At 32.0% G+C, this 12,943-nt stretch overlaps 3 protein-coding genes across 7 annotated transcripts in view; 1 reads left to right on the top strand and 2 right to left on the bottom strand.

The window, feature by feature from the left end:
• On the bottom strand, positions 4,488 to 5,338 carry LOC104717816. Its single transcript, XM_010435449.2, has 2 exons — positions 5,080 to 5,338; positions 4,488 to 4,949 (listed from the first exon to the last, which is right to left on the bottom strand). Exons 1-2 carry the CDS (start codon positions 5,216 to 5,218, stop codon positions 4,642 to 4,644), a joined length of 447 nt encoding a protein of 148 aa, XP_010433751.1. The 5' UTR covers positions 5,219 to 5,338; the 3' UTR covers positions 4,488 to 4,641.
• Positions 6,010 to 7,712, top strand: LOC104717815. Of its 2 annotated transcripts, none has more exons than XM_010435448.1 (6): positions 6,010 to 6,416; positions 6,530 to 6,620; positions 6,735 to 6,892; positions 6,982 to 7,009; positions 7,202 to 7,310; positions 7,423 to 7,712. In XM_010435448.1, exons 1-6 carry the CDS (start codon positions 6,153 to 6,155, stop codon positions 7,502 to 7,504), a joined length of 732 nt encoding a protein of 243 aa, XP_010433750.1. In that variant the 5' UTR covers positions 6,010 to 6,152; the 3' UTR covers positions 7,505 to 7,712. The 2 variants fall into 2 exon arrangements, with proteins under 2 accessions (XP_010433750.1, XP_010433749.1); XM_010435447.1 differs by having other exon boundaries at positions 6,732 to 6,892.
• Positions 7,932 to 12,943, bottom strand: part of LOC104717814 — a 7,763-nt gene continuing 2,751 nt past the window's right edge. The window contains exons 7-22 of one of the 4 annotated variants that reach the window (XM_010435444.2): positions 12,769 to 12,943; positions 12,468 to 12,555; positions 12,263 to 12,368; positions 12,078 to 12,191; positions 11,469 to 11,632; positions 11,258 to 11,378; positions 10,627 to 10,851; positions 10,353 to 10,543; positions 10,035 to 10,202; positions 9,858 to 9,963; positions 9,575 to 9,715; positions 9,275 to 9,436; positions 8,995 to 9,195; positions 8,583 to 8,777; positions 8,434 to 8,505; positions 7,932 to 8,340 (exon numbers count right to left, since the gene is read on the bottom strand). The exon at positions 12,769 to 12,943 is cut by the window's right edge and continues 1 nt beyond it. In XM_010435444.2, coding sequence (XP_010433746.1) covers positions 8,188 to 8,340; positions 8,434 to 8,505; positions 8,583 to 8,777; positions 8,995 to 9,195; positions 9,275 to 9,436; positions 9,575 to 9,715; positions 9,858 to 9,963; positions 10,035 to 10,202; positions 10,353 to 10,543; positions 10,627 to 10,851; positions 11,258 to 11,378; positions 11,469 to 11,632; positions 12,078 to 12,191; positions 12,263 to 12,368; positions 12,468 to 12,555; positions 12,769 to 12,943 — 2,382 coding nt within the window. In that variant the 3' untranslated portion in view covers positions 7,932 to 8,187. The remainder of the gene's footprint in view (positions 8,341 to 8,433; positions 8,506 to 8,582; positions 8,778 to 8,994; positions 9,196 to 9,274; positions 9,437 to 9,574; positions 9,716 to 9,857; positions 9,964 to 10,034; positions 10,203 to 10,352; positions 10,544 to 10,626; positions 10,852 to 11,257; positions 11,379 to 11,468; positions 11,633 to 12,077; positions 12,192 to 12,262; positions 12,369 to 12,467; positions 12,556 to 12,768) is intronic. The other 3 variants (XM_010435445.2, XM_019231288.1, XM_010435446.2) reach the window with 3 other exon arrangements.

Below are 12,943 nucleotides of genomic sequence, written 5' to 3'. Positions count from 1 at the left end.
TTTTTTTTTTTTTTTTTTTTTTGTGATAGGTGGTGGTTCAATATACTATTCATTTTTATAACTTATGCAACTATTGCAAGCTTTAACTATCCTTTTTTTTTCAGCTCTCATGAAGTCTAACATTTTTTTCAGCTTTAACTATATGTTATTCACTGTATGAACAACAAAAAAATTATATCAAACACAATGGCGGACAAGAGGTGAGGCCCGTGAGGGGGGGGTCAGCTGACCTCCCTCATAATCCAAATTTGTGTTATAGTCTATAGACTTAGAGTCTTAAGATTTATGATACTATTGTTTTACTGTATATACATATATAGTAAATTTGCTGTATATAGTAAATTATAAAATTTTAAAAAGTTTATAATTTATAACTAATATATCTAAACTTAATAAAAAGTTTAAAATTATAAATATTTAAACATATTAAATTTTTTAAATTACACAAACAAGTTATATTACATGACGGGTTATATGACATTACAAGATTGAATTAATAATACTAAAAAATAAACTATCAGTAATATAATATTTCAATACAGGATAAATCCTCATTTTAATGTTTTAATAACATCAATATAAAATATGTCGAATCAAACTGATTTAATTAAGATTATAGTAAAGAAAAATTATTGTGCATTATACCACGGTTTATATATTAAATTATTAAAATTAACAAAAAAGTATATTAGCAAAATTAGTATTAAAATAGTATATTAACAAAAAAACAAAAAAAAACTTACCCCACATGCACCGCAGATCATAATCTAGTGTATATTAATTAAGTTCCGAAATATGTAAAATTTGGACGTCTTCATTGTACTAGTCACCGTTTGGATATATGTTCCCATGAATGCCATCTATGTGTCATCAATAAAGTAAACGTTAATTTAATTATGGTTTAATGCTGGTTAATTATGATTTGTTGCTGGTTTTTTTTCTTCCTTAAATCATTACGCTTGTCGATTTAATATATTTACTAGATTTGAAATTCATTTCATTAATCTATACTAATAAAAAGTATGAGCTATTAGTTCCTAAAGTCGTCTACATAGGATTTTAAACCTCCAATTATGATTAGACACTTCATTAATTAACATTTTTTAAATCTCCAGAATTTTTTATATTAAGAATTATTTTAAACAACTAATCAGGATTTGACATGTCATTCATTAACATTTTTTAAATTTCTAAAAAATTTTAAAAAGAGGAAAATTTTAAATTTATGGAAATAAAAAAACTATGCACAATATCCCACATCGGCTAGAAAATTTTTAGACAATGGTTCATAACCAGTATAAATAAGATTAATATGCTTTCAACAATGAATGAGCAGGAAAGCTTGATTTATCAGGCGTCCAAGTTTAAAAGTATATTCGGTTTGATCCAGTTTTTTATTTGATCAAACTAAAACTTTAAAAAGTTTCAAAAAAATAAATTATAATATTTTAAAATTTTAAAAGTTTTAATATTAAAAATATTGAAACTTTTAAAATTTTTTAGCTTTTAAAAAGTTTTTAAATATTATAATTTTTAAATTTTAGAAGTTTAAAATATTATAAATATTGAAACTTTTTAAAAGTTTAAATATTATAAATATTGAAACTTTTAAAAGTTCTTAGCTTTTAAAAAGTTTTTAGATATTATAATTCTTAATTTTAAAATTTTAAAATATTATAAATATTTGAAACTTTTTAAAAGGTTCAAATTTTATATTTCGAAACCTTTTAAAAGTTTAAAATATTATAAATATTTATGTAAAACATAAATTATCTTATTTATCTACGTTTGTGCTTTTCATTTCTTATGAGCTATAAAACATATTTTTGTGTATGATTTTATAGATAAGTTGATATTTTTCATTAATTTTTTATTTTTATCTTATTTTTTATTTTTATGAGAAAAGAAATGATATTGTTCTTGGAGTTTGATGGATTAACAAGTTGTTTGGTAGTCTGAAAAAAAAATTTTTAGTGGAAGAAAGTGAAGAAGTTGACGAGGACGAAGAAGAAAAAGAGTATAGTGAAGTACCAGACGGTAAAAGTAATGATGTCGATTACCACAAAATTTGACAATATAAATGACAAGAAAGAATATGAAGAATAAGAAAATATTGAATAAAAAACACGAAAACATAGGTGTTAACGATCAATTAAACATGAAAACGAGTTAAATTCATGATGATAAAATTGTTTTGTTTTTCTGGTGGTCAAAGAAATGGTTTAGGATATATGAGGTTATCAGTTTAATTCGCCTCGCCTGGATGTCGATTTAAATTCATGATTTTTTTTTATCAGATTTGATTTTATAACATAACTGATTTTTATATTTCAAAAAATTGTGTATCTGAAATTTAACTTTTTCCTTAATACTAATTTAATTTTTTTATAAGATAATATTTTACTTCCGTCATCAATCATATATAGTTTTCATCAAAATCTATGAAATATACCCACACGTAGTGTGGGTTCAAAACCTAGTTTTTATATAAAATACTAGAATTTATGTGATTGTTTTTAAAAGTTTTTATGGATAAAATATTATGTAATAAAATCATATGCTAAATATGATGGCTTGAAAAAAGACACATATTTTGTAAGTTTTATATTGTTAATTATTCTAGATAAGTACCCGTGCAACCGTGCTATAACTGGTTAAATTTTATTTTATACAAAATTTAGTATATTTTATATTTTAAAATAAAATTTTAATATATTGTATTAGTTTATGTATGTGAAGTTATTTCAACAATGTATATTTTACATCATGACTTGAATGTCATTATAAGACATAATTTTGTAAATTTGGTTTTTAAAAGCGAGTTATTATATTATGAGTAATTTACTATATTTTTATACTTTTTGTTTTAATTTGGTTTCTTGAAATTTTTTCATATTATAGTGGCATATTATTGACATTGCTATAACAAATCAATTTAAAGTGTTTATAGCTTCTAACTTTTATATCAAGTTTCAATATTTTAAAAATATTTCAAAATAAATTATTTAAAGTTTATTATATTATATAAAATTATAAAATTCAACAAAAATATGAAATTGAATTTAAATATTCAAATTTTGACATGTTACTCAGTAAAATTCTTCATTCAATAGATATTATTTTTAAAGAATAATATTACTAAAGCTTGAATATTTTATGGATTAAACAATTTATATTTGTTTTTAAAAATTCAACTTATGGTATATCCAGAAATAAATAATATAATAAATTATTTGTTTCACAAAATAGACTCATATAAAAATGAGAGGTGAAGTATAATGATAATTAACAAATTAATATGTTAAGTTAAATACCAAAATATTTTAATATGGATGAATAGTTAAATAAAAATTAATATGGTAAGTTAGATGATATCAAATGATTCTTTAGAATATTCTCTTTAATATTATATAATCTAATTAGTTAATAACATATTTGTAACCAACTTATTCAAATTAGAGAATTTGTTAAAAATACCCCTTTTCAAAAATACTCTTTTTTTTGGTCATTTTTATTTTTGCCCTCTTTTAATTTTTGATGACCATTTTACCCTTAGATAAAAAAATATTTTATTCAACAAAAAGAAAAACAAAATTTTTCCGCCAAAAGAATTTCCGACATATTTTCCCGCCAAAAATTTTTCGAAAAAATTTTCTGCCAAAAAAATTTTGATAAAAATTTTCGATAAAAAAAATATTCCGCCAAAAATTTTCCCGCCAAAAAAAAGTTTATAAGGTGTTTACAAGATTATTAAAAGAGTTTTAAAAGGTTTTAAAAAGTTTTTAAAAGGTTTTTTAAACATCTTTTAAACGCTTTTACAAGGTTTTTATAAGGTTTTTAAAATGTTTTCAAAATGTTTTAAAAAAGGTTTTTAAAGGGTTTTTAAACACCTTGTAAACGCTTTTAAAAACTTTTAAAAGTGGTTTTAAAAGCGGTTACAAGGTTTTTAAAAAGTTTTTAAACACCTTGTAAACGAATTTACAAGGTTTTTAAAGGTTTTTAAACACCTTGTAAACGAATTTACAAGGTTTTTAAAAGCGTTTACAAGGTTTTTAAAAGGTATAAATTTCAAAAATTTGGCGGGAAATATAATTTTTAGCGGGAATTTTTTTTCGATTTTGGCAGGAAAAAAATAATTTTTGGCGGGAATTTTTTTTATTTTTGTCGGGAAAATTTTTCATTTTTGGCGGTAAATTTTTTTGATTTTGGTGTCTGTACATTTTTGTTGTCATTCAAAGAAACGGTAATTTGGTCGTTTTGTACATAAAATAGGGGTAGTTTTAAAAACGATCAACATAAAGGGGTATTTTTATAAAGAGACATGGAAAAAAAGGTATTTTTGAAAATGCCCCTTAAAATTATATAGTCTACAAAACAATGTTGTGTACTTCCGTTTTATTATAAATTAGATAAATAAAAATTATAAAATAATTTCCTTAATTTATGTTTAGTCTCCAAAGCTTATTCTTTAGTTCAAGAGAGCCATGTGGAATAGAATGATGAAGATTAGGATCAGGGCCACTTATTTATTATGTCCAAAAGCACATTATAGATAGACAAATAATATAAACGTTTCAACCCTCATCACAATGGTAACCAAAACAAACAACAACATTGGAAGATTTGCAAGGGGACCAATAGTTAGTCTATGGAAACAGCCGTACTAGCTAGCTTCCGCTTACGTTGAGAGCTTCCGCTAATATTGTTTGCTCCATCAAATATGCTAGTAAACAAGGGGGCACCAGGCCATTTTTGTTTTTCTTCGGAAAAGAGAACAACATGACGACTAAAACGCAAAGCGCTCATAAAAGTATAAAAATCGCCTTCGCGATTGCCTTGGAGATGGATTACTTTTTCCAGTACAATCAGATTTAAAGGAGGTTTAGGATGTTTGAATGCCCACATCACCATGTCACAATGCATGGTACAGTGTCTCGCATGATCACCCCCTAATATCAATAACGGATATATCTTAGATTACAGATATATATATATATATATATATATATATATATATATATATATGTAAGAGAAACGAAGAGCTTAATTTAACAAAGAGTTAAAAATTGAAATTCTCACCTGGGCTAAAGACTTCGAATTCGAATCCAGCATCCAAACATTGACGACGCAGTTCATCCGAGAACGTATTATCATCAGCATAAGCATGAGTCGACGACACCTCAGCATCACAACCATGCTTCTTGACAGCCTCTTTCATACTTCGGTAAATCCAAGCAGGATCGAGACCATCTGGGATTGGGTAATCATTGACATCTCAAAACACACATGTCTTACCATCTACACCGATCGAGGTAAGACGTACAAAAAATAAACTAGATCCGATTAGATATGCTATCAAAGACATATATTAAAGAGAAAGATACATATATATAGAGAGAGAAAGAGAGATCTTACGCTTGTGAACAAATCTCTCCAACGTGTTATTATCGCCCATGGTTTCGTCGGAGGACTGCGGATGAATTGAGAGACAGATCACGACGACTCTGTGAATGTTTTGGGGTTTACAGTACAAGTGTGCGAGTACCGCCGCTTTTTATATAGGTTCTTCTTATTGGGCTGGGCCTTGCACTACCGCCGTATTGGGTCATGTTTTTCTCAAAACATTTATATATTATTTGTAATTATTAGTTTTGGTCAATGCATGTTAGACAAACATGTACATTAATTTAAGTTCCGAAATATGTAAAATTTGGACGTCTTCATTCTGTTTAGTCACCGTTTGGGATAATCATATTCCCATGAATGCCATCTGTGTATCAGCAATAAAGTAAACGTTAATTTTAATTATGGTTTAATGCTGGTCAATTGTTTTTTTTTTCCTTAAATCATTACGCTTGTTGATTTAATATATTTTGAAATAAAAATTATAAAGTAATTAAAATAATTTTAAAAATATTAAATGTGCTTCAATAGTGTTAGATTCTATTTTCAGCAAAATTAGTTGCTTCTTGTCTTACTACTTACGACTCTTTTTTTTTTTTCCTTTATTCCTTTTTTTTTTTCTTGGTCGAAATAAATAAATTATATAGGGTCGCCAATTCAACAAGGGCGAAAAAATTGTGGAGCAGAAGAATCAATTCGTCTTCAATCGTTCTCTTTGAGCAGCAGATCTTTCCGATTTCGCAGCAGCCATGGAAATCGAGGTCTCTAGCTTGTCCCATGATACCCAGAACAAAGGAAATCGCATCGATTTGGATAGTATTCGTGTCAAGCGTAAGACGTTGCATAAATTGCTTGCGGATTGCCAGAAAGCTCTTGAGCTGCTTGAACTTACCGATAATCCTAGTCCTTCCGGCGATGATAACGGCGGCGAACAGAGTGAATCACCGGAGGAGGATGAGGACAGGGAAGAGTCGTTTTCTTCTTCCGATCCAGGAGATCCTGAAGCTGATAACGTATGTGTTTACATATACATGTTTATTTCGTAGGATTGTGATGGAGGATAGCTTAATTTCGAATAGATAAGCTCGTGACTCGATTTTACATGCTTCTTTGTTTTGTTGTGCAGTTTTATGATCTCATCAAGTCTAGAGTTGAATGTAATGAATTTCGTGAAAGGATAGAATTAGCTCAAGTTTCAGTTCCTCAAGATCTTTCTGGTAAGTAACAAGTTTCTGTTTGTTTGTTTTACCTCAATAAGAAGATTGTTGTCAATGTATGTGTTATTGGTTGCATAGATAAACACTGATATAAGTTGTTGAATCTGGCAGAAGATGGTAGTTCTTGGGACGTAGTTAGTGAAGATGATGTATGGGGTGAGGAATATTTGGGTCAAACGGAAGATGATTATGTCCTTGTTAGGGAAGAAGATATAGCAGACGGTATCGCTTGTTTCATGGCTACATATTTATCATCCCTTAAGCAGACTAAGGTACAATCATATCTTGCTTTATGTCTCGAGTTATGAATGTCTCATCGACTTTTCATGCAAAACTTATTTTGAGTGATATCTTTGTGTAGGATATATCACCTGATCAACTTCAGAAAGGTAAATCTTGAACTTCCATCTGTTACAATAACCAGTACCTATTTCTGCTTTGTTATTCTCTCGGGGGAAAAAGGTAGTAGCCTAAGGTTTTGTTCAATTCCCTAAAAACTCCCTTTCCAACTGGGTGCTAGTGATGGTGACACTTATTTCTCCTTATGATACTAAGAGTTTGCATATGAATTGGCATTGTAGCACTTAGCACGATGTTTTCAGTGAAGAAGAGAAAAGGGAAGCTTCGTAAAGCGTGGGAGGGAAGTAAAGTTATTTACAATGTAGCATCATGGAGCGCAACTGCGATAGGGTACATCGAGCAAAAAAAAATCCTCTTTAATATTATATCCTGTCATTAGTTTGCATGTCTTAATAATGTTTGACATTGTCTCACTTAATCTAATTGCCCTTATTGGTAACAGGATATATCAAAACCCGATGATCCTGAGTATTGCATCAAAAGCCTTCTGGATGTCGTGCCAGGCTATATCAAAGCTTGTCTGAAAGTATAGACACTTGATCGTACCTTACAACAGCCTTGTCTTGGCAATGTTCTATATATCATTTAATTAATCTCTGTACATATGCCATTTGTTGCTTCTTCAATCTCTGTCTGTGATACCCTCCTCCCTTTTCCATTGTATCCTCAACATGCAATCTTAATGATTCGTTTGATCTCTCAATTTGATTTGCCAGCTTGTTCTGAAGTCAAGTGTGATAAGCTCTTATTAACAACAATACTAATGCTTATAATGTGATATAACTCTTAAATCGGGATGCCTCTGATAACTTTTGAAACACCATTGGCATCGTTGACATTAAATACAACTCCGGAAGATTGCCTTGAAACTTCCTTTATTGCTTATCAGCTTTGCTAAAGATTTATCAGATTTATTGTCCTTAAACTTTTGGAATCTAATACTTTGTCACGTTCATTCAAATTTGGTAAATAGTTTTGTAGTAAACTTTACTTCATCGTGTTGTTAACTCGTGTCAGATGTGATGCCAGTCTTGTAATATATTGACATTTAGTACTAAAGAAAAATGTGGTAACCATTGTACTCTTATTATACGTCTAAAGCTTTCTGAAGGTTTGGACAATTTGCTCCACCAAGCAAAATACTTGCAGCTTCAAGCAGACGAGCAAATGAGATCTGCACCTTACAGCATTTTTAGCTGTTCGATGCTTAGTAGTAGAATGACTTGGCTTTATTATCTGCAGTGTCCTTGCAAAGAATCGACCGAACTTCCATGATCGATCTAGGAGGCTCCAGGTCTTGCTCTCTCAACGAGTTGCCAAGCAGCTGTTGTATCTGTGCTGCAAATGTATCGTCTAATATCTGAAAATACGCATCATTCCACATAATATTGAAAGATCAGGTGAAGTCTTGACTCATAAAATTTAAGTTACTGCAGTTTTTATTGGCACTTACAGAGACAGCAACTCTAGAACCCTTGTACCAAGCTCTATTCTCTTTCCGGTTCTCCAAAAAGGTTAAAACAATCTGTCACGCACAGAAGAAGAGTTAGCTCTCCAACACCGCAAAACAAATATTCAGGATAGGGCATTAAAAATAGTTACCTGCCCCATACGATCCCAATATCCTCGAGACAATGCGATAAAGACATGTGTCTCACAAACCGAGTGTAGATGATTCACTGTGTTGGTGAGTTGCTCCTTTAGGTTATTCATTTTGCTTCTGATGTCTGATTCTCCAACGCTTTCTTTAGAATCTTGTAGAATCTTCTTCAACATTGTTGTCTTTTGTAGCTTGCTCTAAAAAGAAACAAAATAAATGATTACCACACAAGCACATAATAAAAGGGAAATTTTCAAACATGCTTTCCAACGAGATAACAAAACAAGAACAAACACTACAAATCATTCTTATTTTGATGCTGAAAACATATATCAATCAGCTTCTTTCTTTTATAAGATTTCAGCCCTATAACATACGAATAGCAAGGAAATAAAAGAGTTAAGGGAAACTCACATTTTCTACAAGTTTTTCAACCACAGCCTGAAGGTAACTACGAAACTTGGCTCTGAGCATCACTGTCACCTCAGAAAGACGATCACCAGGAGCTGCATTCCCACCATCAGGGATGCATGACGACCATACTTTAAATTTAGTCTCTATATTAGGCCGTAGAACATCAAGCATCCTCTTCATGGAGTTTAATAGAATACCCAGCTGCACCAAGCAGATACAGAAACTTCTCAGCAAACAAATCTTTCTTTTTTGGAAAAAAATGTAGGAACATTATGCTCACCTCATCCGGAACTACATACGCAATCACAGATCTTTTAGTCAGCTTTTGGACATATTTGAAACTTAGTTTTTTTGGAGCCAAGTTTTCTTTGAGAGGTGATAAGACATCTGCATACTGCTTCTCCAGAGCTTCCACAGTTGCTTTTTCAACATCAGCAATGGCCTAAAGAAATACAATCAATGTCAGCCTATTCACACCAAACATGTAATGAAGTTGTAAGCTTATAACATGCAATGGTATGTACACGCAATATTTTCATAATCGCAAAATCAAAAAGCATCAAGGAACAGCTAAACTCACACTCTCCAGAACAAAGATATATTCTGGCCATCTGGAAATGATAACGTGATAGTCTTGAATGGTTTCGTTCAGCCTCTTATACATTTCATCAACAAATGGAGTTGTTGAATGTTGTGTCCTGACTCCAGACCATTTTACCTGCTTGAATGACAGTTCCGTAAAAGAAGTTAGTTTGAGGAAAGAGAGACAAGGGAAACTAATTTTGCTTATCCATAGCTTTGATTTGAAATCGAAGACAAAAGAAATCTGAAGGAAACCTCACAAAAAGTATCAGTATACATACCTTATCAAGTTTTAAGGACTCAAGTAATGAAAGGCGTCTATCTTGAATCCAAATCATGATATATAGATGGAACAACTCTTTTGCATCAACACCTCCTTGGATAGGACTGTAAATTGAAATATGATGACAGTCAAAAATAACAGACAATCAACAAATCAAATAATCTAAACAACCTACCTAATGTTCCAGTTGGAAAGATCACGTTGAAAGTCTGCAGTTGCAATCACAAGCTCTGCAACTGTTGGCGAAGGGCCCGAGGGCGGACATGCAACAAGGAATGCTCGAAGTCTATTGCAGAGATCAGTGCTATATATAGACGCTGACAGGTTTGGAAGGTCAAGGAAACTGCATATAAAAATATAACAAACACAGGGGAAATCAGCAGCTGCTAGAAGATTCTACAAGAGCTTTAAGTGCAGTACACACATCTAAACATCTCAATCACAGAAAATTTGATAACATAATGTACAACAGTGGTTCTACTTGCATACTAACCTGGGAAGTATATCTTCATTTTGGATCTCAATATCAGTATAGATCTCATTCTTTACATTCTTGCAGACCATAGTCATTTTCTGGTAAGCAGAGGACATTGCAGATGTATCCCAAAAATTGGGCTCGCTGTTATTAGCAACAAACTCATCTGTCTCACACAAGTGCCTTCTAGATCTCTTCTTTGCTGCTGCCTATAATTGAAATGATGCCAAATAGATGAGAAAAATGGCTGATCAAGAGTAAGGTACGGCAATTGAGAGGCTGTATGCTATACCTGGAAATAATGACAAAGATTAGTCTGATCCTCCGGAGACAAGACATCGTGCAGAAGCGTGTACAATTTCACAGCAGGAGTGAGCGCTGGCGCTGGAACTCCTGATGCAGAACTGACCACATCAATCATTCCAGAAAATGAAGACTCGTCAAGAGATTTGTAGTTCTCGAAGACCAGTTTCAGAATCTGCTCTATCTGGTCCTTGATTTCATTCAGGATCCGATTCTGTTGAAAGCAAAAACACAAAATAAAGATCCTTAAGCAGTCATAAGCAGAAAGTAATATTATGCTTCCAAAGAAGAAAAAATCAACAGCAAACAGATTAACTTGGGTGATATTAGATATTGTCTGATGCTTAAATATGCCGTTAGCAACTACGAGGATTCTAATCTGTCATTCACCATTGTATTTACATTTTACACCTATGAATATAATGGTGAATAACACAGGAAAATTTCTAGTGTTGTGCTCTAAAGTCAAGTATTATGATCAACGTAAACAAGCTAACTTTAGCGTCATATCATGTCCGTCCCTTAACTTGAGGCAAGAAATACGTAACTCCAAAACCCACACACACAAAAAAAACCCGCAAACTAAATTAATAACAGATAACTGCAGAGTGCATATGTACCTCTTGATGACTCAAGGCGCTCTTGCCATTTCCCTTCATGATGACAGGTGTTAATAAGTCATGCACCAAATGGAGACAGTCGGATGTCGGTGTAGCGACATCCATTACATAGGACAAGTATCTAAAGCAACAGATCAAGCAAGATAGAGAAAACGGAGTTATAGCATATCCCTCAAATAATAAGAATTAACAAAAAGTGAGTACAGTATACCTAAGCTTGGTGTAGACATCTGAAATCCCATAGTAGGTGGCAAATTCTTCCAAAAGCCATTTCCATGAACCATATAACAATAAGTTTCTTTGCTGAAACCGCTGCATTTTCAAGGCCACTTCCAGGACTAGGTCATATGCGACTGTCTCCGCAACAGAACCACACTAAAGGAAGATGAAAAAGGAAATCAATACACCAAAATCAAATGAACACAAGACAATGAGTTTTATCGGTGTTCAGAAACATAATCTTCAGAAGATAGAAGATATATCTTCAAATTTTTGAGCAACGTTTCAATTAATGGACTTAGAAATGAACGAATTGAATGAGGAGCTGAAAATACGTAAATTAGCACTAAGATAGCCATAACAACTTATCAAGACTAAAATCAACAACTATAGTAAGATAATATTTTCTGGCCAAAACAGCTTAGTAATATGAACAAGAGAAGAGGCTATTGCTGTACGAGATAAAGCTTTAAATATGGTAAGGAAATGGACTGCTCGAGTGTCTCTTAGTATACAACAAAGAAATGCCAATCCACTTACAGAGCGCAAATCAGAAGAGAGATTACTAACAGAATATATAATGAGTCATTTGTTAACCCACCTTCAAATGGCTGTTATCATCAAAACTTGCTGAATAGTCAATATAGAGCTGGAGTTTGCCCACAAGTTGATGTTCTGGCTCACGAAAAACAGACCACCAGCGAACTTTCTCAGCCTGTATGTTTTCTTCATTAGAAGCATTTGAAACATAGCAACAAATTAAAAAGGCAAGTCAAAGCAACTTACTGAATCTTCAGAAATATTAGCTAGTTGGACAAGCACACGCCCAAAATCCTTCCCCATCGGATCAAGGATCTCAACAATCAGATCATCTCCACGACTGTCAGGAAAGCTGTTGAATTTCCATACACTTTGTCAGACATCACAGATATGGAAAGTTTCCCCAAGTGATTTTGGGAGAGTGGAAAGAGGAGTTGGGAACAGAACATACAAAACATGGCTTTCACCAGATCCGGGTTGCATCACAATGGCATCATCTTCAGCTAAGCTTTTCAATCTTAACTTACACGAGTATGTTTCTGAATGACAGAACCAAACGATCAATCAATATTTATTGAAGTTCTTGTACAAAAACAGAGAGTAGTGAAGTGGGAAACATGGAAATACAATTTCTTTTTAACTTCTCCTACACATACTATATATGGCATATTATTGTTAAAAACTAGGATGCTAAGTAAAGTTTATTCTCCCCGAATAGGCAAGCAGTTAATAATCTTCAGTTCTTCACATACCTTGTACAACATCATAAGACGTTGAATTGTTACGTAGACTTGTGACACCAGTTTTCAGGAGACCAGAGACTTGTTTTAAGTACTGTGTACTGGCATGTACATATGCCAGACTTTGACGAGGAAGAGATGAACCATTGGCTGGTACACGGACATGGATCTTCCTAAGAGCCCGCCA

Source organism: Camelina sativa, chromosome 10, assembly GCF_000633955.1.
Source record: "Camelina sativa cultivar DH55 chromosome 10, Cs, whole genome shotgun sequence".
NCBI classification, from domain to species: domain Eukaryota; kingdom Viridiplantae; phylum Streptophyta; class Magnoliopsida; order Brassicales; family Brassicaceae; genus Camelina; species Camelina sativa.
This window is presented reverse-complemented; position numbering and strand designations above follow the sequence as displayed.

Bases quoted from the DNA above. Each gene is read 5' to 3' on its own strand.
- LOC104717816 (XM_010435449.2), bottom strand. From the start codon at position 5,218: ATGAAAGAGGCTGTCAAGAAGCATGGTTGTGATGCTGAGGTGTCGTCG. The intron at 4,950-5,079 runs GTGAGAATTTCA...TATTGATATTAG, and splicing joins ATTCGAAGTCTTTAGCCCAG to GGGGTGATCATGCGAGACAC.
- LOC104717815 (XM_010435447.1), top strand. From the start codon at position 6,153: ATGGAAATCGAGGTCTCTAGCTTGTCCCATGATACCCAGAACAAAGGA. The intron at 6,893-6,981 runs GTACAATCATAT...ATCTTTGTGTAG, and splicing joins CATCCCTTAAGCAGACTAAG to GATATATCACCTGATCAACT. The intron at 7,010-7,201 runs GTAAATCTTGAA...TTGGCATTGTAG, and splicing joins ACCTGATCAACTTCAGAAAG to CACTTAGCACGATGTTTTCA.